The sequence below is a fragment of the Petromyzon marinus genome, chromosome 79 (assembly GCF_048934315.1).
Source record: "Petromyzon marinus isolate PM22_M1 ecotype Great Lakes invasive population chromosome 79, UKy_Petmar_22M1.pri1.0, whole genome shotgun sequence".
Taxonomy (NCBI): Eukaryota; Metazoa; Chordata; class Hyperoartia; order Petromyzontiformes; family Petromyzontidae; genus Petromyzon; species Petromyzon marinus.
The window spans coordinates 19,674,273-19,701,959 of record NC_133745.1 but is presented as its reverse complement, the minus strand read 5'-3'; the positions used below and the strand labels follow the sequence as shown (position 1 = coordinate 19,701,959).

The 27,687-nt window shown below is 51.2% G+C and overlaps 1 protein-coding gene across 1 annotated transcript in view; it reads left to right on the top strand.

The window, feature by feature from the left end:
- The first annotated feature begins 210 nt into the window (after positions 1-210).
- Positions 211-27,687, top strand: part of LOC142907511 (unconventional myosin-Va-like) — a 72,148-nt gene continuing 44,671 nt past the window's right edge. The window contains exons 1-3 of the mRNA XM_076057097.1: positions 211-449; positions 8,848-8,925; positions 10,927-11,125. Coding sequence (XP_075913212.1) covers positions 418-449; positions 8,848-8,925; positions 10,927-11,125 — 309 coding nt within the window. The 5' untranslated portion in view covers positions 211-417. The remainder of the gene's footprint in view (positions 450-8,847; positions 8,926-10,926; positions 11,126-27,687) is intronic.

Genomic DNA, 27,687 nt, shown 5'->3' with positions numbered 1-27,687 from the left:
GTGTGTGTGTCTGTGTGTCTGTGTGTGTCTCTGTGTGTGTGTCTGTTTGTCTGTGTGTGTGTCTCTGTGTGTGACTGTGTGTGTGTCTGTGTGTGTCTCTGTGTGTGTTTGTGTGTGTGTGTCTGTGTGTGTGTCTGTGTGTGTTTGTCTGTGTGTCTGTGTGTGTGTGTGTCTGTGTGTGTGTGTCTGTGTCTGTCTGTGTGTGTGTCTGTGTGTGTTTGTCTGTGTGTGTGTGTCTGTGTGTGTGTGTGTCTGTGTGTGTGTGTGTGTGTCTGTGTGTGTGTCTGTGTGTGTGTGTGTCTGTGTGTCTGTGTGTGTGTGTGTCTGTGTGTGTCTGTGTGTGTGTGTCTGTGTGTGTGTCTCTGTGTGTGTGTGTGTGTCTGTGTGTGTCTGTGTGTGTGTCACCCCCAGGAGACCATGACGGACGACAGCGAGGTGGAGACAGCACGGTATGGTGGACTCACTCACTCACTCACCATACACCTACTCACCCATTCACCCACTAACTCTCCCACCCACCCACTCACCCACTCACTCACTCACCCACCCACCCACTCACCCACTCACTCACCCATACACTCACTCACCCACTCATCCATACACTCATACACTCACTCACCCATACAATCACTCACCCACTCACTCATACACTCACTCACTCATACACTCACTCATACACTGATACACTCACCCATACACTCACTCACTCATACACTCACCCATACACTCACTCACTCATACACTCACTCAGACACTCACTCATACACTCACTCATACACTCATACACTCACTCATACACTCACTCACTCATACACTCACTCACTCATACACTCACTCATAGACTCATACACTCACTCATAGACTCATACACTCACTCACTCATACACTCACTCATACACTCACTCATACACACTGCTGGTGTGACACTGCTGGTGGTGTGACACTGCTGGTGGTGTGACACTGCTGGTGTGACACTGCTGGTGGTGTGACACTGCTGGTGGTGTGACACTGCTGGTGTGACACTGCTGGTGTGACACTGCTGGTGGTGTGACACTGCAGGTGGTGTGACACTGCTGCTGGTGTGACACTGCTGGTGGTGTGACACTGCTGGTGGTGTGACACTGCTGGTGGTGTGACACTGCTGGTGTGACGGTGCTGGTGGTGTGACACTGCTGCTGGTGTGACGCTGCTGGTGTGACGGTGCTGGTGGTGTGACGCTGCTGGTGTGACGGTGCTGCTGGTGTGACACTGCTGGTGTGACGCTGCTGGTGTGACACTGCTGGTGGTGTGACACTGCTGGTGGTGTGACACTGCTGCTGGTGTGACACTGCTGGTGTGATGCTGCTGGTGTGACACTGCTGGTGGTGTGACACTGCTGCTGGTGTGATGCTCTGGGTGTGACACTGCTGGTGGTGTGACACTGGTGGTGTGACACTGCTGCTGGTGTGACACTGCTGGGTGTGACACTGCAGGTGTGACACTGCTGGTGTGACTCTGCTGGTGTGACTCTGCTGGTGTGACTCTGCTGGTGTGACACTGGTGGTGTGACACTGCTGGTGGTGTGACACTGCTGGTGTGACACTGCTGGTGTGACACTGCTGGTGTGACACTGCTGGTGTGACACTGCTGCTGGTGTGACACTGCTGATGGTGTGACACTGCTGGTGGTGTGACACTGCTGGTGTGACTCTGCTGGTGTGACTCTGCTGGTGTGACTCTGCTGGTGTGACACTGGTGGTGTGACGCTGCTGGTGGTGTGACACTGCTGCTGGTGTGACACTGCTGGTGGTGTGACACTGCTGCTGGTGTGACACTGCTGCTGGTGTGACACTGCTGGTGGTGTGACACTGCTGGTGTGACTCTGCTGGTGTGACACTGCTGGTGTGACACTGCTGGTGGTGTGACACTGCTGGTGTGACACTGCTGGTGTGACACTCCTGGTGTGACACTGCTGGTGGTGTGACACTGCTGCTGGTGTGACACTGCTGGTGGTGTGACACTGCTGGTGTGACACTGCTGGTGGTGTGACACTGCTGGTGGTGTGACGCTGCTGGTGGTGTGACACTCCTGGTGGTGTGACGCTGCTGGTGGTGTGACACTGCTGGTGTGACACTGCTGCTGGTGTGACACTGCTGGTGGTGTGACACTGCTGCTGGTGTGACACTGCTGGTGGTGTGACACTGCTGGTGGTGTGACACTGCTGGTGTGACACTGCTGGTGGTGTGACACTGCTGATGGTGTGACACTGCTGGTGGTGTGACACTGCTGGTGGTGTGACACTGCTGGTGGTGTGACACTGCTGCTGGTGTGACTCTGCTGATGGTGTGACACTGCTGGTGGTGTGACACTGCTGCTGGTGTGACACTGGTGGTGTGACACTGCTGGTGTGACTCTGCTGGTGTGACTCTGCTGGTGTGACTCTGCTGGTGTGACACTGGTGGTGGTGTGACACTGCTGCTGGTGTGACACTGCTGGTGGTGTGACACTGCTGCTGGTGTGACACTGCTGCTGGTGTGACACTGCTGCTGGTGTGACACTGCTGGTGTGACACTCTGGGTGTGATGCTGCTGGTGGTGTGACACTGCTGCTGGTGTGACACTGCTGGTGTGACACTGCTGGTGTGACACTGCTGCTGGTGTGACACTGCTGCTGGTGTGACACTGCTGGTGGTGTGACACTGCTGGTGTGACACTGCTGGTGGTGTGACACTGCTGCTGGTGTGACACTGCTGCTGGTGTGACACTGCTGGTGTGACTCTGCTGGTGGTGTGACACTGCTGGTGTGACACTGCTGCTGGTGTGACACTGCTGGTGTGATGCTCTGGGTGTGACACTGCTGCTGGTGTGACACTGGTGGTGTGATGCTCTGGGTGTGACACTGCTGGTGGTGTGACACTGCTGCTGGTGTGACACTGCTGGTGTGACGCTCTGGGTGTGACACTGCTGGTGTGACACTGCTGCTGGTGTGACGCTGCTGGTGTGACACTGCTGGTGTGACACTGCTGGTGTGACGCTGCTGCTGGTGTGATGCTCTGGGTGTGACACTGCTGGTGTGACACTGCTGCTGGTGTGACGCTCTGGGTGTGACACTGCTGGTGTGACACTGCTGCTGGTGTGACGCTGCTGGTGTGACACTGCTGCTGGTGTGACACTGCTGGTGTGACACTCCTGGTGTGACACTGATGGTGTGACGCTGCTGCTGGTGTGATGCTCCTGGTGTGACACTGCTGGTGTGACGCTGCTGCTGGTGTGACACTGCTGATGTGACACTGCTGCTGGTGTGACACTGCTGGTGTGACACTGCTGCTGGTGTGACACTGGTGGTGTGACGCTCTGGGTGTGACACTGCTGGTGTGACACTGCTGATGTGACACTGCTGGTGTGACACTGCTGGTGTGACACTGCTGGTGTGACACTGATGGTGGTGTAACAATGCTGGTGTGACACTGCTGCTGGTGTGACACTGCTGGTGTGACGCTCTGGGTGTGACGCTGCTGGTGGTGTGACGCTCTGGGTGTGACGCTCTGGGTGTGACACTGCTGCTGGTGTGACACTGCTGGTGTGACACTGCTGCTGGTGTGACACTGCTGGTGTGACACTGCTGCTGGTGTGACACTGCTGGTGTGACCCTCTGGGTGTGACACTGCTGGTGGTGTGACTCTCTGGGTGTGACACTGCTGGTGTGACGCTGCTGGTGTGACACTGCTGGTGGTGTGACGCTCTGGGTGTGACGCTCTGGGTGTGACACTGCTGCTGGTGTGACACTGCTGGTGTGACACTGCTGGTGTGACTCTGCTGCTGGTGTGACACTGCTGCTGGTGTGATGCTCTGGGTGTGACGCTCTGGGTGTGACACTGCTGCTGGTGTGACGCTCTGGGTGTGACACTGCTGCTGGTGTGACACTGCTGCTGGTGTGACGCTCTGGGTGTGACGCTCTGGGTGTGACGCTGCTGGTGGTGTGACGCTCTGGGTGTGACACTGCTGCTGGTGTGACACTGCTGGTGGTGTGACACTGCTGGTGGTGTGACACTGCTGTTGGTGTGACACTGCTGCTGGTGTGACACTGCTGGTGGTGTGACACTGCTGGTGTGACACTGCTGGTGGTGTGACACTGCTGCTGGTGTGACTCTGCTGATGGTGTGACACTGCTGGTGGTGTGACACTGCTGGTGGTGTGACACTGCTGCTGGTGTGACTCTGCTGATGGTGTGACACTGCTGGTGGTGTGACACTGCTGCTGGTGTGACACTGGTGGTGTGACACTGCTGGTGTGACTCTGCTGGTGTGACTCTGCTGGTGTGACACTGGTGGTGGTGTGACACTGCTGCTGGTGTGACACTGCTGGTGGTGTGACACTGCTGCTGGTGTGACATTGCTGCTGGTGTGACACTGCTGCTGGTGTGACACTCTGGGTGTGATGCTGCTGGTGGTGTGACAATGCTGCTGGTGTGACACTGCTGGTGGTGTGACACTGCTGGTGTGACACTGCTGGTGTGACACTGCTGGTGGTGTGACACTGCTGGTGGTGTGACACTGCTGCTGGTGTGACACTGCTGGTGTGACACTGCTGGTGTGACACTGCTGCTGGTGTGACACTGCTGGTGTGACTCTGCTGGTGGTGTGACACTGCTGGTGTGACACTGCTGCTGGTGTGACACTGCTGGTGTGATGCTCTGGGTGTGACACTGCTGCTGGTGTGACACTGGTGGTGTGATGCTCTGGGTGTGACACTGCTGGTGGTGTGACACTGCTGCTGGTGTGACACTGCTGGTGTGACGCTCTGGGTGTGACACTGCTGGTGTGACACTGCTGTTGGTGTGACGCTGCTGGTGTGACACTGCTGGTGTGACACTGCTGGTGTGACGCTGCTGCTGGTGTGATGCTCTGGGTGTGACACTGCTGGTGTGACACTGCTGCTGGTGTGACGCTCTGGGTATGACACTGCTGGTGTGACACTGCTGCTGGTGTGACGCTGCTGGTGTGACACTGCTGCTGGTGTGACACTGCTGGTGTGACACTCCTGGTGTGACACTGATGGTGTGACGCTGCTGCTGGTGTGATGCTCTGGGTGTGACACTGCTGGTGTGACGCTGCTGCTGGTGTGACACTGCTGATGTGACACTGCTGCTGGTGTGACACTGCTGGTGTGACACTGCTGATGTGACACTGCTGGTGTGACACTGCTGGTGTGACACTGCTGATGTGACACTGCTGCTGGTGTGACACTGCTGGTGTGACACTGCTGGTGTGACGCTGCTGCTGGTGTGACACTGCTGGTGTGACACTGCTGGTGTGACGCTGCTGCTGGTGTGACACTGCTGGTGTAACACTGCTGGTGTGACACTGCTGCTGGTGTGACACTGCTGGTGTGACGCTCTGGGTGTGACGCTGCTGGTGGTGTGACGCTCTGGGTGTGACGCTCTGGGTGTGACACTGCTGCTGGTGTGACACTGCTGGTGTGACACTGCTGCTGGTGTGACACTGCTGGTGTGACACTGCTGCTGGTGTGACACTGCTGGTGTGACCCTCTGGGTGTGACACTGCTGGTGGTGTGACTCTCTGGGTGTGACACTGCTGGTGTGACGCTGCTGGTGTGACACTGCTGGTGGTGTGACGCTCTGGGTGTGACGCTCTGGGTGTGACACTGCTGCTGGTGTGACACTGCTGGTGTGACACTGCTGGTGTGACTCTGCTGCTGGTGTGACACTGCTGCTGGTGTGATGCTCTGGGTGTGACGCTCTGGGTGTGACACTGCTGCTGGTGTGACGCTCTGGGTGTGACACTGCTGCTGGTGTGACACTGCTGCTGGTGTGACGCTCTGGGTGTGACGCTCTGGGTGTGACGCTGCTGGTGGTGTGACGCTCTGGGTGTGACACTGCTGCTGGTGTGACACTGCTGGTGTGACACTGCTGCTGGTGTGACGCTGCTGATGATGTGACGCTCTGGGTGTGACGCTGCTGGTGGTGTGACGCTCTGGGTGTGACACTGCTGCTGGTGTGACACTGCTGCTGGTGTGATGCTCTGGGTGTGACGCTGCTGGTTGTTTGATGCTCTGGGTGTGACGCTGCTGCTGGTGTGACACTGCTGATGTGACGCTCTGCGTGTGATGCTCTGGGTGTGACGCTGCTGGTGGTGTGACGCTGCTGGTGTGACACTGCTGGTGTGACACTGCTGGTGTGACGCTGCTGCTGGTGTGATGCTCTGGGTGTGACACTGCTGGTGTGACACTGCTGCTGGTGTGACGCTCTGGGTGTGACACTGCTGGTGTGACACTGCTGCTGGTGTGACGCTGCTGGTGTGACACTGCTGCTGGTGTGACACTGCTGGTGTGACACTCCTGGTGTGACACTGATGGTGTGACGCTGCTGCTGGTGTGATGCTCTGGGTGTGACACTGCTGGTGTGACGCTGCTGCTGGTGTGACACTGCTGATGTGACACTGCTGCTGGTGTGACACTGCTGGTGTGACACTGCTGATGTGACACTGCTGGTGTGACACTGCTGGTGTGACACTGCTGATGTGACACTGCTGCTGGTGTGACACTGCTGGTGTGACACTGCTGGTGTGACGCTGCTGCTGGTGTGACACTGCTGGTGTGACACTGCTGGTGTGACGCTGCTGCTGGTGTGACACTGCTGGTGTAACACTGCTGGTGTGACTCTGCTGCTGGTGTGACACTGCTGCTGGTGTGATGCTCTGGGTGTGACGCTCTGGGTGTGACACTGCTGCTGGTGTGACGCTCTGGGTGTGACACTGCTGCTGGTGTGACACTGCTGCTGGTGTGACGCTCTGGGTGTGACGCTCTGGGTGTGACGCTGCTGGTGGTGTGACGCTCTGGGTGTGACACTGCTGCTGGTGTGACACTGCTGGTGTGACACTGCTGCTGGTGTGACGCTGCTGATGATGTGACGCTCTGGGTGTGACGCTGCTGGTGGTGTGACGCTCTGGGTGTGACACTGCTGCTGGTGTGACACTGCTGCTGGTGTGATGCTCTGGGTGTGACGCTGCTGGTTGTTTGATGCTCTGGGTGTGACGCTGCTGCTGGTGTGACACTGCTGATGTGACGCTCTGCGTGTGATGCTCTGGGTGTGACGCTGCTGGTGGTGTGACGCTGCTGGTGTGACACTGCTGGTGTGACACTGCTGGTGTGACGCTGCTGCTGGTGTGATGCTCTGGGTGTGACACTGCTGGTGTGACACTGCTGCTGGTGTGACGCTCTGGGTGTGACACTGCTGGTGTGACACTGCTGCTGGTGTGACGCTGCTGGTGTGACACTGCTGCTGGTGTGACACTGCTGGTGTGACACTCCTGGTGTGACACTGATGGTGTGACGCTGCTGCTGGTGTGATGCTCTGGGTGTGACACTGCTGGTGTGACGCTGCTGCTGGTGTGACACTGCTGATGTGACACTGCTGCTGGTGTGACACTGCTGGTGTGACACTGCTGATGTGACACTGCTGGTGTGACACTGCTGGTGTGACACTGCTGATGTGACACTGCTGCTGGTGTGACACTGCTGGTGTGACACTGCTGGTGTGACGCTGCTGCTGGTGTGACACTGCTGGTGTGACACTGCTGGTGTGACACTGCTGCTGGTGTGACACTGCTGGTGTAACACTGCTGGTGTGACACTGCTGCTGGTGTGACACTGCTGGTGTGACGCTCTGGGTGTGACGCTGCTGGTGGTGTGACGCTCTGGGTGTGACGCTCTGGGTGTGACACTGCTGCTGGTGTGACACTGCTGGTGTGACACTGCTGCTGGTGTGACACTGCTGGTGTGACACTGCTGCTGGTGTGACACTGCTGGTGTGACCCTCTGGGTGTGACACTGCTGGTGGTGTGACTCTCTGGGTGTGACACTGCTGGTGTGACGCTGCTGGTGTGACACTGCTGGTGGTGTGACGCTCTGGGTGTGACGCTCTGGGTGTGACACTGCTGCTGGTGTGACACTGCTGGTGTGACACTGCTGGTGTGACTCTGCTGCTGGTGTGACACTGCTGCTGGTGTGATGCTCTGGGTGTGACGCTCTGGGTGTGACACTGCTGCTGGTGTGACGCTCTGGGTGTGACACTGCTGCTGGTGTGACACTGCTGCTGGTGTGACGCTCTGGGTGTGACGCTCTGGGTGTGACACTGCTGGTGGTGTGACGCTCTGGGTGTGACACTGCTGCTGGTGTGACACTGCTGGTGTGACACTGCTGCTGGTGTGACGCTGCTGATGATGTGACGCTCTGGGTGTGACGCTGCTGGTGGTGTGACGCTCTGGGTGTGACACTGCTGCTGGTGTGACACTGCTGCTGGTGTGATGCTCTGGGTGTGACGCTGCTGGTTGTTTGATGCTCTGGGTGTGACGCTGCTGCTGGTGTGACACTGCTGATGTGACGCTCTGCGTGTGATGCTCTGGGTGTGACGCTGCTGGTGGTGTGACGCTCTGGGTGTGACGCTCTGGGTGTGATGCTCTGGGTGTGACACTGCTGCTGGTGTGACACTGCTGCTGGTGTGACGCTCTGGGTGTGACGCTCTTGGTGTGACGCTGCTGGTGGTGTGACGCTCTGCGTGTGACGCTCTGGGTGTGACACTGCTGATGTGACGCTCTGCGTGTGATGCTCTGGGTGTGACGCTCTGGGTGTTACGCTCTGCGTGTGATGCTCTGGGTGTGACACTGCTGCTGGTGTGACACTGCTGCTGGTGTGACACTGCTGGTGTGACGCTCTGGGTGTGACACTGCTGCTGGTGTGACACTGCTGGTGTGACGCTCTGGGTGTGACACTGCTGCTGGTGTGACACTGCTGCTGGTGTGACACTGCTGGTGTGACGCTCTGGGTGTGACACTGCTGCTGGTGTGACGCAGGGAGGAGCGTGAGTGGACGGCGCTCAGCGAGGAGGGGGACCGCTCCCTCGCCTACCAGAGCCTGAAGCAGGCCCACAGGTGACAGTCTGCAGGGCGCCATCCAGCGCTGCCCAAGGGCCTCCTCCTCCACCTCCTCCTCCTCCACCTCCTCCACCTCGTCCACCACCTCCACCTTCTCCTCCACCCCCTCCACCTCGTCCACCTTCACCTCCTCCTCGTCCACCTTCACCTCCTCTACCTCCTCCACCTCCTCCTCCACCCCCTCCACCTCCTCCACCTTCACCTCCTCCACCTCCTCCACCTCCTCCACCTCCTCCACCTCCACCTCCACCTCCACCACCTCCACCTCCTCCTCCTCCTCCTCTACCTCCTCCACCTTCACCTCCTCCTCCTCCACCTCCTCCTCCACCTTCACCTCCTCCACCTCCTCCACCTCCAGCTCCTCCACCACCACCTCCACCACCTCCACCACCTCCACCTCCTCCACTTCCTCCACCTTCACCTCCTCCACCTCCTCCACCTCCTCCTCCACCTCCTCCACCTCCTCCTCCTCCACCTCCTCCACCTTCACCTCCTCCACCTCCTCCACCTCCTCCTCCACCTCCACCTCCTCCACCTCCTCCAGCTTCACCTCCTCCAACTCCTCCTCCACGTCCTCCACCTCCTCCACCTTCACCTCCACCTCCTCCACCTCTTCCTCCACCTCCACCTCCTGCTCCTCCACCTCCTCCTCCACCTCCTCCTCCACCACCTCCACCACCACCTCCACCCCCCTCCCACTACCCCACCCCTCCCACTACACCACCCCCCCCCTCCCACTACATCACCCCCCTCCCACTACACCACCCCCCCCCCACTACACCACCCCCCCCCTCCCACTACATCACCCCCCTCCCACTACACCACCCCCCCCCCTCCCACTCCATCACCCCCCCCCCACTACACCACCACCCTCCCACTACACCACCACCCCCCTCCCACTCCATCACCCCCCCCCCACTACACCACCACCCCCCTCCCACTCCATCACCCCCCCCCACTACACCACCACCCCCCTCCCACTCCATCACCCCCCCCCACTACACCACCACCCTCCCACTACACCACCACCCCCCTCCCACTCCATCACCCCCCCCCCACTACACCACCACCCTCCCACTACACCACCACCCCCCTCCCACTCCATCACCCCCCCCCCCCACTACACCACCACCCTCCCACTACACCACCCCCCCCCCCTCCCACTACACCACCCCCCCCCTCCCACTACACCACCCCCCCCCTCCCACTACACCACGCCCCCCCTCCCACTACACCACCCCCCCCTCCCACTACACCCCCCCCCTCCCACTACACCACCCCCCCCCTCCCACTACACCACCCCCCTCCTTCCCACTACACCACCACCCCCCTCCCACTCCATCACCCCCCCCCCACTACACCACCACCCTCCCACTACACCACCACCCCCCTCCCACTCCATCACCCCCCCCCCCACTACACCACCACCCTCCCACTACACCCCCCCCCTCCCACTACACCACCCCCCCCCCTCCCACTACACCACCCCCCCCCTCCCACTACACCACGCCCCCCCTCCCACTACACCACCCCCCCCTCCCACTACACCCCCCCCCTCCCACTACACCACCCCCCCCCTCCCACTACACCACCCCCCTCCTTCCCACTACACCACCCCCCTCCTGCTACACCCCCCCCCCCCTCCCACTACACCCCCCCCCTCCCACTACACCACCCCCCTCCCTCCCACTACACCACCCCCCTCCTTCCCACTACACCACCCCCCTCCTGCTACACCCCCCCCCCCTCCCACTACACCCCCCCCCCTCCCACTACACCACCCCCCTCCCTCCCACTACACCACCCCCCTCCCTAACCCCTCCCACTACACCACCCCTCTCCCACTACACCACCCCCCTCCCTAACCCCTCCCACTACATCACCCCCCTCCCACTACACCACCCCCCTCCCACTACACCACCCCCCTCCCTAACCTCCCGCTACACAACCCCCCTCCCTAACCCGCCACACTCCACCACGCGCCCCCTCCCCGTCCAGGCTGCTGGAGTCCCAGCTGCAGGCGACGCGGAGGGGCGCCGAGGTGACCCTCGACGCCGTGCGGGAGGAGCTGCGGCGGGAGCGGGAGGCCGGCCAGCACCAGCGGCAGCTGCTGGCACAGAACCTGCAGCTGCCGCCGGAGGCCCGGATTGAGGCCGGGCTACAGCACGAGGTCACACGGCTCACCAACGAGAACCTGGTACGGTCCCCCCAGAGGCTGGTCTAGCTGCAGGTGTGATCATAGAGACTGGTCTAGCTAGAAGTGTGATACCCCTAGAGACTGATCTAGCTGCAAGCGTGATACCCCTAGAGACTGATCTAGCTACAAGTGTGATACCCCTAGAGACTGATCTAGCTACAAGTGTGATACCCCTAGAGACTGATCTAGCTGCAAGCGTGATACCCCTAGAGACTGATCTAGCTACAAGTGTGATACCCCTAGAGACTGATCTAGCTACAAGTGTGATACCCCTAGAGACTGATCTAGCTACAAGTGTGATACCCCTAGAGACTGATCTAGCTACAAGTGTGATACCCCTAGAGACTGATCTAGCTACAAGTGTGATACCCCTAGAGACTGGTCTAGCTGCAAGTGTGATCATAGAGACTGGTCTAGCTACAAGTGTGATACCCCTAGAGACTGGTCTAGCTACAGGTGTGATCATAGAGACTGGTCTAGCTACAGGTGTGATACCCCTAGAGACTGGTCTAGCTACAGGTGTGATCATAGAGACTGGTCTAGCTACAAGTGTGATACCCCTAGTGACTGGTCTAGCTAGAAGTGTGATCATAGAGACTGGTCTAGCTACAGGTGTGATCATAGAGACTGATCTACCTACAAGTGTGATACCCCTAGAGACTGGTCTAGCTACAAGAGTGATCATAGAGACTGGTCTAGCTACAAGTGTGATCATAGAGACTGGTCTAGCTACAGGTGTGATCATAGAGACTGGTCTAGCTGCAGGTGTGATCATAGAGACTGGTCTAGCTGCAGGTGTGATCATAGAGACTGGTCTAGCTACAGGTGTGATCATAGAGACTGGTCTAGCTACAGGTGTGATCATAGAGACTGGTCTAGCTACAGGTGTGATCATAGAGACTGGTCTAGCTACAGGTGTGATCATAGAGACTGGTCTAGCTACAGGTGTGATCATAGAGACTGGTCTAGCTGCAGGTGTGATCATAGAGACTGGTCTAGCTACAGGTGTGATCATAGAGACTGGTCTAGCTACAGGTGTGATCATAGAGACTGGTCTAGCTACAGGTGTGATCATAGAGACTGGTCTAGCTACAAGTGTGATCATATAGACTGATCTAGCTACAGGTGTGATCATAGAGACTGGTCTAGCTACAAGTGTGATACCCCTAGAGACTGGTCTAGCTGCAAGTGTGATCATAGAGACTGGTCTAGCTGCAGGTGTGATCATAGAGACTGGTCAAGCTGCAGGTGTGATCATAGAGACTGGTCTAGCTAGAAGTGTGATCATAGAGACTGGTCTAGCTACAGGTGTGATCATAGAGACTGGTCTAGCTGCAGGTGTGATCATAGAGACTGGTCTAGCTGCAGGTGTGATCATAGAGACTGGTCTAGCTACAGGTGTGATCATAGAGACTGATCTAGCTGCAGGTGTGATCATAGAGACTGATCTAGCTACAAGTGTGATCATAGAGACTGGTCTAGCTACAAGTGTGATCATAGAGACTGGTCTAGCTGCAGGTGTGATCATAGAGACTGATCTAGCTACAAGTGTGATACCCCTAGAGACTCATCTACCTACAAGTGTGATACCCCTAGAGACTGGTCTACCTACAAGTGTGATACCCCTAGAGACTGATCTAGCTAGAAGTGTGATCATAGAGACTGATCTAGCTACAAGTGTGATCATAGAGACTGATCTAGCTACAAGTGTGATCATAGAGACTGGTCTAGCTACAAGTGTGATAACCCTAGTGACTGATCTAGCTAGAAGTGTGATCATAGAGACTGATCTAGCTGCAGGTGTGATCATAGAGACTGATCTAGCTACAAGTGTGATCATAGAGACTGGTCTAGCTACAAGTGTGATAACCCTAGTGACTGATCTAGCTAGAAGTGTGATCATAGAGACTGATCTAGCTACAAGTGTGATCATAGAGACTGGTCTAGCTGCAGGTGTGATCATAGAGACTGATCTAGCTACAAGTGTGATACCCCTAGAGACTGATCTACCTACAAGTGTGATACCCCTAGAGACTGGTCTAGCTACAAGTGTGATCATAGAGACTGGTCTAGCTACAAGTGTGATCATAGAGACTGATCTAGCTACAGGTGTGATCATAGAGACTGATCTAGCTAGAAGTGTGATCATAGAGACTGATCTAGCTGCAAGCGTGATACCCCTAGAGACTGGTCTAGCTGCAGGTGTGATCATAGAGACTGGTCTAGCTGCAGGTGTGATCATAGAGACTGGTCTAGCTACAGGTGTGATCATAGAGACTGATCTAGCTGCAGGTGTGATCATAGAGACTGATCTAGCTACAAGTGTGATCATAGAGACTGGTCTAGCTACAAGTGTGATCATAGAGACTGGTCTAGCTGCAGGTGTGATCATAGAGACTGATCTAGCTACAAGTGTGATACCCCTAGAGACTGATCTACCTACAAGTGTGATACCCCTAGAGACTGGTCTACCTACAAGTGTGATACCCCTAGAGACTGATCTAGCTAGAAGTGTGATCATAGAGACTGATCTAGCTACAAGTGTGATCATAGAGACTGATCTAGCTACAAGTGTGATCATAGAGACTGGTCTAGCTACAAGTGTGATAACCCTAGTGACTGATCTAGCTAGAAGTGTGATCATAGAGACTGATCTAGCTGCAGGTGTGATCATAGAGACTGATCTAGCTACAAGTGTGATCATAGAGACTGGTCTAGCTACAAGTGTGATAACCCTAGTGACTGATCTAGCTAGAAGTGTGATCATAGAGACTGATCTAGCTACAAGTGTGATCATAGAGACTGGTCTAGCTGCAGGTGTGATCATAGAGACTGATCTAGCTACAAGTGTGATACCCCTAGAGACTGATCTACCTACAAGTGTGATACCCCTAGAGACTGGTCTAGCTACAAGTGTGATCATAGAGACTGGTCTAGCTACAAGTGTGATCATAGAGACTGATCTAGCTACAGGTGTGATCATAGAGACTGATCTAGCTAGAAGTGTGATCATAGAGACTGATCTAGCTGCAAGCGTGATACCCCTAGAGACTGGTCTAGCTACAGGTGTGATCATAGAGACTGATCTACCTACAAGTGTGATACCCCTAGAGACTGATCTACCTACAAGTGTGATCATAGAGACTGGTCTAGCTACAGGTGTGATCATAGAGACTGGTCTAGCTAGAAGTGTGATCATAGAGACTGGTCTACCTACAAGTGTGATACCCCTAGAGACCGATCTACCTAGAAGTGTGATACCCCTAGAGACTGATCTACCTAGAAGTGTGATACCCCTAGAGACTGATCTATCTACAAGTGTGATACCCCTAGAGACTGATCTACCTACAAGTGTGATCACCCTAGAGACTGATCTACCTACAAGAGTAATACCCCTAGTGACTGGTCTAGCTACAAGAGTGATACCCCTAGAGACTGATCTACCTACAAGTGTGATCACCCTAGAGACTGATCTACCTACAAGTGTGATACCCCTAGAGACTGATCTACCTACAAGTGTGATACCCCTAGAGACTGATCTACCTACAAGTGTGAACCCCCTAGAGACTGATCTACCTACAAGTGTGATACCCCTAGAGACTGATCTACCTACAAGTGTGATCACCCTAGAGACTGATCTACCTACAAGTGTGATACCCCTAGAGACTGATCTACCTACAAGTGTGATACCCCTAGAGACTGGTCTACCTACAAGTGTGATACCCCTAGTGACTGATCTACCTACAAGTGTGACACCCCTAGAGACTGATCTACCTACAAGTGTGATACCCCTAGAGACTGATCTACCTACAAGTGTGATACCCCTAGAGACTGATCTACCTACAAGTGTGACACCCCTAGAGACTGATCTACCTACAAGTGTGATACCCCTAGAGACTGATCTACCTACAAGTGTGATACCCCTAGAGACTGGTCTACCTACAAGTGTGATACCCCTAGTGACTGATCTAGCTACAAGTGTGATCACCCTAGAGACTGATCCACCTACAAGTGTGATACCCCTAGAGACTGATCTAGCTACAAGTGTGACACCCCTAGAGACTGATCTACCTACAAAATTGATCCCCTAGAGACTGATCTAGCTACAAGTGTGATACCCCTAGAGACTGATCTACCTACAAGTGTGACACCCCTAGAGACTGATCTACCTACAAGTGTGATGCCCCTAGAGACTGATCTAGCTACAAGTGTGATACCCCTAGAGACTGATCTAGCTACAAGTGTGATACCCCTAGAGACTGATCTACCTACAAGTGTGATACCCCTAGAGACTGGTCTAGCTACAGGTGTGATCATAGAGACTGTTCTACCTACAAGTGTGATACCCCTAGAGACTGATCTACCTACAAGTGTGATCATAGAGACTGGTCTAGCTACAGGTGTGATCATAGAGACTGGTCTAGCTAGAAGTGTGATCATAGAGACTGGTCTACCTACAAGTGTGATACCCCTAGAGACCGATCTACCTAGAAGTGTGATACCCCTAGAGACTGATCTACCTAGAAGTGTGATACCCCTAGAGACTGATCTATCTACAAGTGTGATACCCCTAGAGACTGATCTACCTACAAGAGTAATACCCCTAGTGACTGGTCTAGCTACAAGAGTGATACCCCTAGAGACTGATCTACCTACAAGTGTGATCACCCTAGAGACTGATCTACCTACAAGTGTGATACCCCTAGAGACTGATCTACCTACAAGTGTGATACCCCTAGAGACTGATCTACCTACAAGTGTGAACCCCCTAGAGACTGATCTACCTACAAGTGTGATACCCCTAGAGACTGATCTACCTACAAGTGTGATCACCCTAGAGACTGATCTACCTACAAGTGTGATACCCCTAGAGACTGATCTACCTACAAGTGTGATACCCCTAGAGACTGGTCTACCTACAAGTGTGATACCCCTAGTGACTGATCTACCTACAAGTGTGACACCCCTAGAGACTGATCTACCTACAAGTGTGATACCCCTAGAGACTGATCTACCTACAAGTGTGATACCCCTAGAGACTGATCTACCTACAAGTGTGACACCCCTAGAGACTGATCTACCTACAAGTGTGATACCCCTAGAGACTGATCTACCTACAAGTGTGATACCCCTAGAGACTGGTCTACCTACAAGTGTGATACCCCTAGTGACTGATCTAGCTACAAGTGTGATCACCCTAGAGACTGATCCACCTACAAGTGTGATACCCCTAGAGACTGATCTAGCTACAAGTGTGACACCCCTAGAGACTGATCTACCTACAAGATTGATCCCCTAGAGACTGATCTAGCTACAAGTGTGATACCCCTAGAGACTGATCTACCTACAAGTGTGACACCCCTAGAGACTGATCTACCTACAAGTGTGATCATAGAGACTGATCTAGCTACAAGTGTGATCATAGAGACTGGTCTAGCTACAAGTGTGATCATAGAGACTGGTCTAGCTACAAGTGTGATAACCCTAGTGACTGATCAGGCTAGAAGTGTGATCATAGAGACTGATCTAGCTGCAGGTGTGATCATAGAGACTGGTCTAGCTACAAGTGTGATCATAGAGACTGGTCTACCTACAAGTGTGATCATAGAGACTGGTCTAGCTACAAGTGTGATACCCCTAGAGACTGATCTACCTACAAGTGTGATCATAGAGACTGGTCTACCTACAAGTGTGATACCCCTAGAGACTGATCTACCTACAAGTGTGATACCCCTAGAGACTGATCTAGCTAGAAGTGTGATCATAGAGACTGGTCTACCTACAAGTGTGATACCCCTAGAGACTGATCAATCTACAAGTGTGATACCCCTAGAGACTGATCTACCTAGAAGTGTGATACCCCTAGAGACTGATCTAGCTACAAGTGTGATACCCCTAGAGACTGATCTAGCTACAAGTGTGATACCCCTAGAGACTGATCTAGCTACAAGTGTGATCATAGAGACTGATCTAGCTGCAAGTGTGATCATAGAGACTGATCTAGCTACAAGCGTGATACCCCCAGAGACTGGTCTAGCTACAGGTGTGATCATAGAGACTGGTCTACCTACAAGTGTGATCATAGAGACTGATCTAGCTACAAGTGTGATACCCCCAGAGACTGGTCTAGCTACAAGTGTGATCATAGAGACTGGTCTAGCTGCAGGTGTGATCATAGAGACTGGTCTAGCTACAAGTGTGATCATAGAGACTGGTCTAGCTGCAAGCGTGATCATAGAGACTGATCTAGCTACAGGTGTGATCATAGAGACTGGTCTAGCTACAAGTGTGATACCCCTAGAGACTGGTCTAGCTGCAAGTGTGATCATAGAGACTGGTCTAGCTACAAGTGTGATCATAGAGACTGATCTAGCTACAAGATCGATCATAGAGACTGGTCTAGCTACAAGTGTGATACCCCTAGAGACTGATCTACCTACAAGTGTGATACCCCTAGAGACTGGTCTAGCTACAAGTGTGATCATAGAGACTGGTCTAGCTACAAGTGTGATCATAGAGACTGGTCTACCTACAAGTGTGATACCCCTAAAGACTGATCTACCTATAAGTGTGATAACCCTAGAGACTGATCTACCTACAAGTGTGATCATAGAGACTGGTCTAGCTACAAGTGTGATCATAGAGACTGATCTAGCTACAAGTGTGATCATAGAGACTGGTCTAGCTACAAGTGTGATCATAGAGACTGATCTAGCTGCAAGCGTGATACCCCTAGAGACTGATCTAGCTGCAAGCGTGATACCCCTAGAGACTGATCTACCTACAAGTGTGATACCCCTAGAGACTGGTCTAGCTAGAAGTGTGATCATAGAGACTGGTCTAGCTACAAGTGTGATCATAGAGACTGATCTAGCTGCAAGTGTGATACCCCTAGAGACTGGTCTAGCTACAAGTGTGATAACCCTAGAGACTGGTCTAGCTACAAGTGTGATCATAGAGACTGATCTAGCTACAAGTGTGATCATAGAGACTGGTCTAGCTACAAGTGTGATCATAGAGACTGATCTAGCTAGAAGTGTGATCATAGAGACTGGTCTAGCTACAAGTGTGATACCCCTAGAGACTGGTCTAGCTACAAGTGTGATCATAGAGACTGGTCTAGCTACAAGTGTGATCATAGAGACTGGTCTAGCTACAAGTGTGATCATAGAGACTGATCTAGCTACAGGTGTGATCAAAGAGACTGGCCTAGCTACAAGTGTGATCATAGAGACTGGTCTAGCTACAAGTGTGATCATAGAGACTGGTCTAGCTAGAAGTGTGATCATAGAGACTGGTCTAGCTACAAGTGTGATCATAGAGACTGATCTAGCTACAAGTGTGATACCCCTAGAGACTGATCTAGCTACAAGTGTGATACCCCTAGAGACTGATCTAGCTACAAGTGTGATCATAGAGACTGATCTAGCTACAAGTGTGATACCCCTACAGACTGATCTAGCTACAAGTGTGATCATAGAGACTGGTCTACCTACAAGTGTGATCATAGAGACTGATCAAGCTACAAGTGTGATACCCCCAGAGACTGGTCTAGCTACAAATGTGATCATAGAGACTGGTCTAGCTGCAGGTGTGATCATAGAGACTGGTCTAGCTACAAGTGTGATCATAGAGACTGGTCTAGCTGCAAGCGTGATCATAGAGACTGATCTAGCTACAGGTGTGATCATAGAGACTGGTCTAGCTACAAGTGTGATACCCCTAGAGACTGGTCTAGCTGCAAGTGTGATCATAGAGACTGGTCTAGCTACAAGTGTGATCATAGAGACTGATCTAGCTACAAGTGTGATCATAGAGACTGGTCTAGCTACAAGTGTGATACCCCTAGAGACTGATCTACCTACAAGTGTGATACCCCTAGAGACTGGTCTAGCTACAAGTGTGATCATAGAGACTGGTCTAGCTACAAGTGTGATCATAGAGACTGGTCTAGCTACAAGTGTGATACCCCTAAAGACTGATCTACCTATAAGTGTGATAACCCTAGAGACTGATCTACCTACAAGTGTGATCATAGAGACTGGTCTAGCTACAAGTGTGATCATAGAGACTGATCTAGCTACAAGTGTGATCATAGAGACTGGTCTAGCTACAAGTGTGATCATAGAGACTGATCTAGCTGCAAGCGTGATACCCCTAGAGACTGATCTAGCTGCAAGCGTGATACCCCTAGAGACTGATCTACCTACAAGTGTGATACCCCTAGAGACTGGTCTAGCTAGAAGTGTGATCATAGAGACTGGTCTAGCTACAAGTGTGATCATAGAGACTGATCTAGCTGCAAGTGTGATACCCCTAGAGACTGGTCTAGCTACAAGTGTGATACCCCTAGAGACTGGTCTAGCTACAAGTGTGATCATAGAGACTGATCTAGCTACAAGTGTGATCATAGAGACTGGTCTAGCTACAAGTGTGATCATAGAGACTGATCTAGCTAGAAGTGTGATCATAGAGACTGGTCTAGCTACAAGTGTGATACCCCTAGAGACTGGTCTAGCTACAAGTGTGATCATAGAGACTGGTCTAGCTACAAGTGTGATCATAGAGACTGATCTAGCTACAAGTGTGATCATAGAGACTGGTCTAGCTACAAGTGTGATACGCCTAGAGACTGATCTACCTACAAGTGTGATACCCCTAGAGACTGGTCTAGCTACAAGTGTGATCATAGAGACTGGTCTAGCTACAAGTGTGATCATAGAGACTGGTCTAGCTACAAGTGTGATACCCCTAAAGACTGATCTACCTATAAGTGTGATAACCCTAGAGACTGATCTACCTACAAGTGTGATCATAGAGACTGGTCTAGCTACAAGTGTGATCATAGAGACTGATCTAGCTACAAGTGTGATCATAGAGACTGGTCTAGCTACAAGTGTGATCATAGAGACTGATCTAGCTGCAAGCGTGATACCCCTAGAGACTGATCTAGCTGCAAGCGTGATACCCCTAGAGACTGATCTACCTACAAGTGTGATACCCCTAGAGACTGGTCTAGCTAGAAGTGTGATCATAGAGACTGGTCTAGCTACAAGTGTGATCATAGAGACTGATCTAGCTGCAAGTGTGATACCCCTAGAGACTGGTCTAGCTACAAGTGTGATCATAGAGACTGGTCTAGCTACAAGTGTGATCATAGAGACTGATCTAGCTAGAAGTGTGATCATAGAGACTGGTCTAGCTACAAGTGTGATACCCCTAGAGACTGGTCTAGCTACAAGTGTGATCATAGAGACTGGTCTAGCTACAAGTGTGATCATAGAGACTGGTCTAGCTACAAGTGTGATCATAGAGACTGATCTAGCTACAGGTGTGATCATAGAGACTGGCCTAGCTACAAGTGTGATCATAGAGACTGGTCTAGCTACAAGTGTGATCATAGAGACTGGTCTAGCTAGAAGTGTGATCATAGAGACTGGTCTAGCTACAGGTGTGATCATAGAGACTGGTCTAGCTACAAGTGTGATCATAGAGACTGGTCTAGCTACAAGTGTGATCATAGAGACTGGTCTAGCTACAAGTGTGATCATAGAGACTGATCTAGCTACAAGTGTGATACCCCTAGAGACTGATCTAGCTACAAGTGTGATACACCTAGAGACTGATCTAGCTACAAGTGTGATCATAGAGACTGATCTAGCTACAAGTGTGATACCCCTACAGACTGATCTAGCTACAAGTGTGATCATAGAGACTGGTCTAGCTACAGGTGTGATCATAGAGACTGATCTAGCTACAAGTATGATAACCCTAGAGACTGATCTACCTACAAGTGTGATAACCCTAGAGACTGATCTAGCTACAAGTGTGATCATAGAGACTGATCTACCTACAGGTGTGATCATAGAGACTGATCTACCTAGAAGTGTGATAACCCTAGAGACTGGTCTAGCTACAAGTGTGATCATAGAGACTGGTCTAGCTACAGGTGTGATCATAGAGACTGGTCTAGCTAGAAGTGTGATCATAGAGACTGATCTAGCTGCAAGCGTGATACCCCTAGTGACTGATCTATCTACAAGTGTGATCATAGAGACTGATCTACCTAGAAGTGTGATCTCCCTAGAGACTGGTCTAGCTACAAGTGTGATCATAGAGACTGATCTAGCTGCAAGTGTGATCATAGAGACTGGTCTAGCTACAGGTGTGATCATAGAGACTGGTCTAGCTACAAGTGTGATCATAGAGACTGGTCTAGCTACAAGTGTGATCATAGAGACTGGTCTAGCTACAGGTGTGATCATAGAGACTGGTCTAGCTACAGGTGTGATCATAGAGACTGGTCTAGCTACAAGTGTGATACCCCTAGAGACTGGTCTAGCTACAAGTGTGATCATAGAGACTGATCTACCTACAAGTGTGATCATAGAGACTGATCTACCTACAAGTGTGATCATAGAGACTGATCTACCTACAAGTGTGATACCCCTAGAGACTGATCTACCTATAAGTGTGATCACCCTAGAGACTGATCTACCTACAAGTGTGATACCCCTAGAGACTGATCTACCTACAAGTGTGATACCCCTAGAGACTGATCTACCTACAAGTGTGATCATAGAGACTGATCTACCTACAAGTGTGATACCCCTAGAGACTGATCTACCTACAAGTGTGATCATAGAGACTGATCTACCTACAAGTGTGATACCCCTAGAGACTGATCTACCTACAAGTGTGATCATAGAGACTGATCTACCTACAAGTGTGATACCCCTAGAGACTGATCTACCTACAAGTGTGATACCCCTAGAGACTGATCTACCTACAAGAGTGATACCCCTAGAGACTGATCTACCTACAAGTGTGATACCCCTAGAGACTGATCAATCTACAAGTGTGATACCCCTAGAGACTGATCTACCTACAAGTGTGACACCCCTAGAGACTGATCTACCTACAAGTGTGATACCCCTAGAGACTGATCTACCTACAAGTGTGATACCCCTAGAGACTGATCTACCTACAAGTGTGACACCCCTAGAGACTGATCTACCTACAAGAGTGATACCCCTAGAGACTGATGTACCTACAAGTGTGATACCCCTAGAGACTGATCTACCTACAAGTGTGACACCCCTAGAGACTGATCTACCTACAAGTGTGATACCCCTAGTGACTGATATACCTACAAGTGTGATACCCCTAGAGACTGGTCTATCTACAAGTGTGATACCCCTAGAGACTGGTCTACCTACAAGTGTGATACCCCGTAGAGACTGATCTACCTACAAGTGTTATACCCCAAGAGACTGGTCTACCTACAAGTGTGATACCCCTAGAGACTGATCTACCTACAAGTGTGATACCCCTAGAGACTGATCAACCTACAAGTGTGATCATAGAGACTGATCTACCTACAAGTGTGATACCCCTAGAGACTGATCTAGCTACAAGTGTGATACCCCTAGAGACTGATCTACCTAAAAGTGTGATACCCCTAGAGACTGATCTACCTAGAAGTGTGATACCCCTAGAGACTGATCTAGCTACAAGTGTGATACCCCTAGAGACTGATCTACCTACAAGTGTGATAACCCTAGAGACTGATCTACCTACAAGTGTGATAACCCTAGAGACTGATCTACCTAGAAGTGTGACACCCCTAGAGACTGATCTACCTACAAGTGTGATACCCCTAGAGACTGGTCTACCTACAAGTGTGATACCCCTAGAGACTGGTCTACCTACAAGTGTGATACCCCTAGAGACTGATCTACCTACAAGTGTGATACCCCTAGAGACTGATCTACCTACAAGTATGATACCCCTAGAGACTGGTCTACCTAGAAGTGTGATACCCCTAGAGACTGATCTAGCTACAAGTGTGATACCCCTAGAGACTGATCTACCTACAAGTGTGATACCCCTAGAGACTGATCTACCTACAAGTGTGATCATAGAGACTGATCTAGCTACAAGTGTGATCATAGAGACTGATCTAGCTACAAGTGTGATACCCCTAGTGACTGATCTACCTACAAGTGTGATACCCCTAGAGACTGATCTACCTACAAGTGTGATACCCCTAGTGACTGGTCTAGCTACAAGTGTGATCATAGAGACTGGTCTACCTACAAGTGTGTTCATAGAGACTGATCTACCTACAAGTGTGATACCCCTAGTGACTGATCTACCTACAAGTGTGATCACCCCTAGAGACTGATCTATCTACAAGTGTGATCATAGAGACTGATCTACCTAGAAGTGTGACACCCCTAGAGACTGATCTACCTACAAGTGTGATACCCCTAGAGACTGATCTACCTACAAGTGTGATACCCCTAGAGACTGATCTACCTACAAGTGTGATACCCCCAGAGACTGATCTACCTACAAGTGTGATACCCTTAGAGACTGATCTACCTACAAGTGTGATACCCCTAGAGACTGATCTACCTACAAGTGTGATACCCCTAGAGACTGATCTAGCTACAAGTGTGATCCTGCTAAAGACTGATCTACCTACAAGTGTGATACCCCTAGAGACTGATCTACCTACAAGTGTGATCACCCTAGAGACTGATCTACCTACAAGTGTGATACCCCTAGAGACTGGTCTACCTACAAGTGTGATACCCCTAAAGACTGATCTACCTACAAGTGTGATACCCCTAGAGACTGATCTACCTACAAGTGTGATACCCCTAGAGACTGATCTACCTACAAGTGTGATACCCCTAGAGACTGGTCTACCTACAAGTGTGATACCCCTAGAGACTGATCTACCTACAAGTGTGATACCCCTAGAGACTGATCTACCTACAAGTGTGATACCCCTAGAGACTGATCTACCTACAAGTGTGATACCCCTAGAGACTGATCTACCTACAAGTGTGATACCCCTAGTGACTGATCTACCTACAAGCGTGATACCCCTAGAGACTGATCTACCTACAAGTGTGATACCCCTAGAGACTGATCTACCTACAAGTGTGATACCCCTAGAGACTGATCTACCTACAAGTGTGATACCCCTAGAGACTGGTCTACCTACAAGTGTGATACCCCTAGAGACTGGTCTACTTACAAGTGTGATCATAGAGACTGATCTACCTACAAGAGTGATACCCCTAGAGACTGATCTACCTACAAGTGTGATACCCCTAGAGACTGATCTACCTACAAATGTGATACCCCTAGAGACTGATCTACCTACAAGTGTGATACCCCTAGAGACTGATCTACCTACAAGTGTAATCCCCCTAGAGACTGATCTACCTACAAGTGTGATCATAGAGACTGATCTAACTACAAGTGTGATACCCCTAGAGACTGATCTACCTACAAGTGTGATACCCCTAGAGACTGATCTACCTACAAGTGTGACACCCCTAGAGACTGATCTACCTACCAGAAGTGTGATACCCCTAGAGACTGATCTATCTACAAGTGTGATACCCCTAGAGACTGATCTCCCTACAAGTGTGATACCCCTAGAGACTGATCTACCTACAAGTCTGATACCCCTAGAGACTGATCTACCTACAAGTGTGATACCCCTAGAGACTGATCTAGCTACAAGTGTGATACCCCTAAAGACTGATCTACCTACAAGTGTGATACTCCTAGAGACTGATCTACCTACAAGTGTGATACCCCTAGAGACTGATCTACCTACAAGTGTGATACCCCTAGAGACTGATCTATCTACAAGTGTGATACCCCTAGAGACTGATCTACCTACAAGTGTGATACCCCTAGAGACTGATCTACCTACAAGTGTGATACCCCTAGTGACTGATCTACCTACAAGTGTGATCATAGAGACTGATCTAGCTGCAAGCGTGATACCCTAGAGACTGATCTACCTAGAAGTGTGATACCCCTAGAGACTGATCTACCTACAAGTGTGATACCCCCAGAGACTGGTCTACCTACAAGTGTGATACCCCTAGTGACTGATCTACGTACAAGTGTGATCATAGAGACTGATCTAGCTGCAAGCGTGATACCCCTAGAGACTGATCTACCTACAAGTGTGATACCCCTAGAGACTGATCTACCTACAAGTGTGATACCCCTAGAGACTGATCTACCTACAAGTGTGATACCCCTAGAGACTGATCTACCTACAAGTATGATACCCCTAGAGACTGGTCTATCTACAAGTGTGATACCCCTAGAGACTGATCTACCTACAAGTGTGATACCCCTAGAGACTGGTCTACCTACAAGTGTGATACCCCTAGTGACTGGTCTAGCTACAAGTGTGATCATAGAGACTGATCTACCTACAAGTGTGATCATAGAGACTGATCTACCTACAAGTGTGATACCCCTAGTGACTGGTCTATCTACAAGTGTGATACCCCTAGTGACTGGTCTAGCTACAAGTGTGATCATAGAGACTGATCTATCTACAAGTGTGATACCCCTAGAGACTGATATACCTACAAGTGTGATACCCGTAGAGACTGATCTACCTACAAGTGTGATCATAGAGACTGATCTACCTACAAGTGTGATACCCCTAGAGACTGGTCTACATACAAGTGTGATACCCCTAGAGACTGATCTACCTACAAGTGTGATACCCCTAGAGACTGATCTAGCTGCAAGCGTGATACCCCTAGAGACTGATCTACCTACAAGTGTGATGCCCCTAGAGACTGATCTACCTACAAGTGTGATACCCCTAGAGACTGATCTACCTACAAGTGTGACACCCCTAGTGACTGGTCTACCTAAAAGTGTGATACCCCTAGAGACTGGCCTACCTACAAGTGTGATACCCCTAGAGACTGATCTACCTACAAGTGTGATACCCCTAGTGACTGATCTATCTACAAGTGTGATACCCCTAGAGACTGATCTACCTACAAGTGTGATACCCCTAGAGACTGATCTACCTACAAGTGTGATACCCCTAGAGACTGATCTACCTACAAGTGTGATACCCCTAGTGACTGATCTATCTACAAGTGTGATACCCCTAGAGACTGATCTACCTACAAGTGTGATACCCCCAGAGACTGATCTACCTACATGTGTGATACCCCTAGAGACTGATCTACCTACAAGTGTGATACCCCTAGTGACTGGTCTACCTACAAGTGTGATACCCCTAGAGACTGGTCTAGCTACAAGTGTGATCATAGAGACTGATCTACCTACAAGTGTGATACCCCTAGTGACTGATCTACCTACAAGTGTGATACCCCTAGAGACTGATCTACCTACAAGTGTGATACCCCTAGAGACTGATCTACCTACAAGTGTGATACCCCTAGAGACTGGTCTACCTACAAGTGTGATACCCCTAGAGACTGATCTCCCTACAAGTGTGATACCCCTAGAGACTGATCTACCTACAAGTGTGATACCCCTAGAGACTGATCTACCTACAAGTGTGATACCCCTAGAGACTGGTCTACCTACAAGTGTGATACCCCTAGAGACTGATCTACCTACAAGTGTGATACTCCTAGAGACTGATCTACCTACAAGTGTGATACCCCTAGAGAATGATCTACCTACAAGTGTGATACCCCTAGAGACTGATCTACCTACAAGTCTGATCATAGAGACTGATCTACCTACAAGCGTGATACCCCTAGAGACTGATCTACCTATAAGTGTGATACCCCTAGAGACTGGTCTACCTAGAAGTGTGATACCCCTAGAGACTGATCTACCTACAAGTCCACCTAGAGACTGATCTACCTACAAGTGTGATACCCCTAGAGACTGATCTACCTACAAGTGTGATACCCCTAGAGACTGATCTACCTACAAGTGTGATACCTCTAGAGACTGATCTACCTACAAGTGTGATACCCCTAGAGACTGATCTACCTACAAGTGTGATACCCCTAGAGACTGATCTACCTACAAGTGTGATCATAGAGACTGATCTACCTACAAGTGTGATACCCCTAGAGACTGATCTACCTACAAGTGTGATACCCCTAGAGACTGATCTACCTACAAAAGTGATACCCCTAGAGACTGGTCTACCTACAAGTGTGATACCCCTAGAGACTGATCTACCTACAAGTGTGATACCCCTAGAGACTGATCTACCTAGAAGTGTGACACCCCTAGAGACTGATCTACCTACAAGTGTGTTACCCCTAGAGACTGATCTAGCTACAAGTGTGATACCCCTAGAGACTGATCTACCTACAAGTGTGATCATAGAGACTGATCTACCTACAAGTGTGATACCCCTAGAGACTGATCTACCTACAAGTGTGATACCCCTAGAGACTGATCTACCTACAAGTGTGATACCCCTAGAGACTGATCTACCTACAAGTGTGACACCCCTAGAGACTGATCTAGCTACAAGTGTGATACCCCTAGAGACTGATCTACCTACAAGTGTGATACCCCTAGAGACTGATCTACCTACAAGTGTGATACCCCTAGAGACTGATCTACCTACAAGTGTGATACCCCTAGAGACTGATCTACCTACAAGTGTGATACCCCTAGAGACTGATCTACCTACAAGTGTGATACCCCTAGAGACTGATCTACCTATAAGTGTGATACCCCTAGAGACTGATCTACCTACAAGTGTGATACCCCTAGAG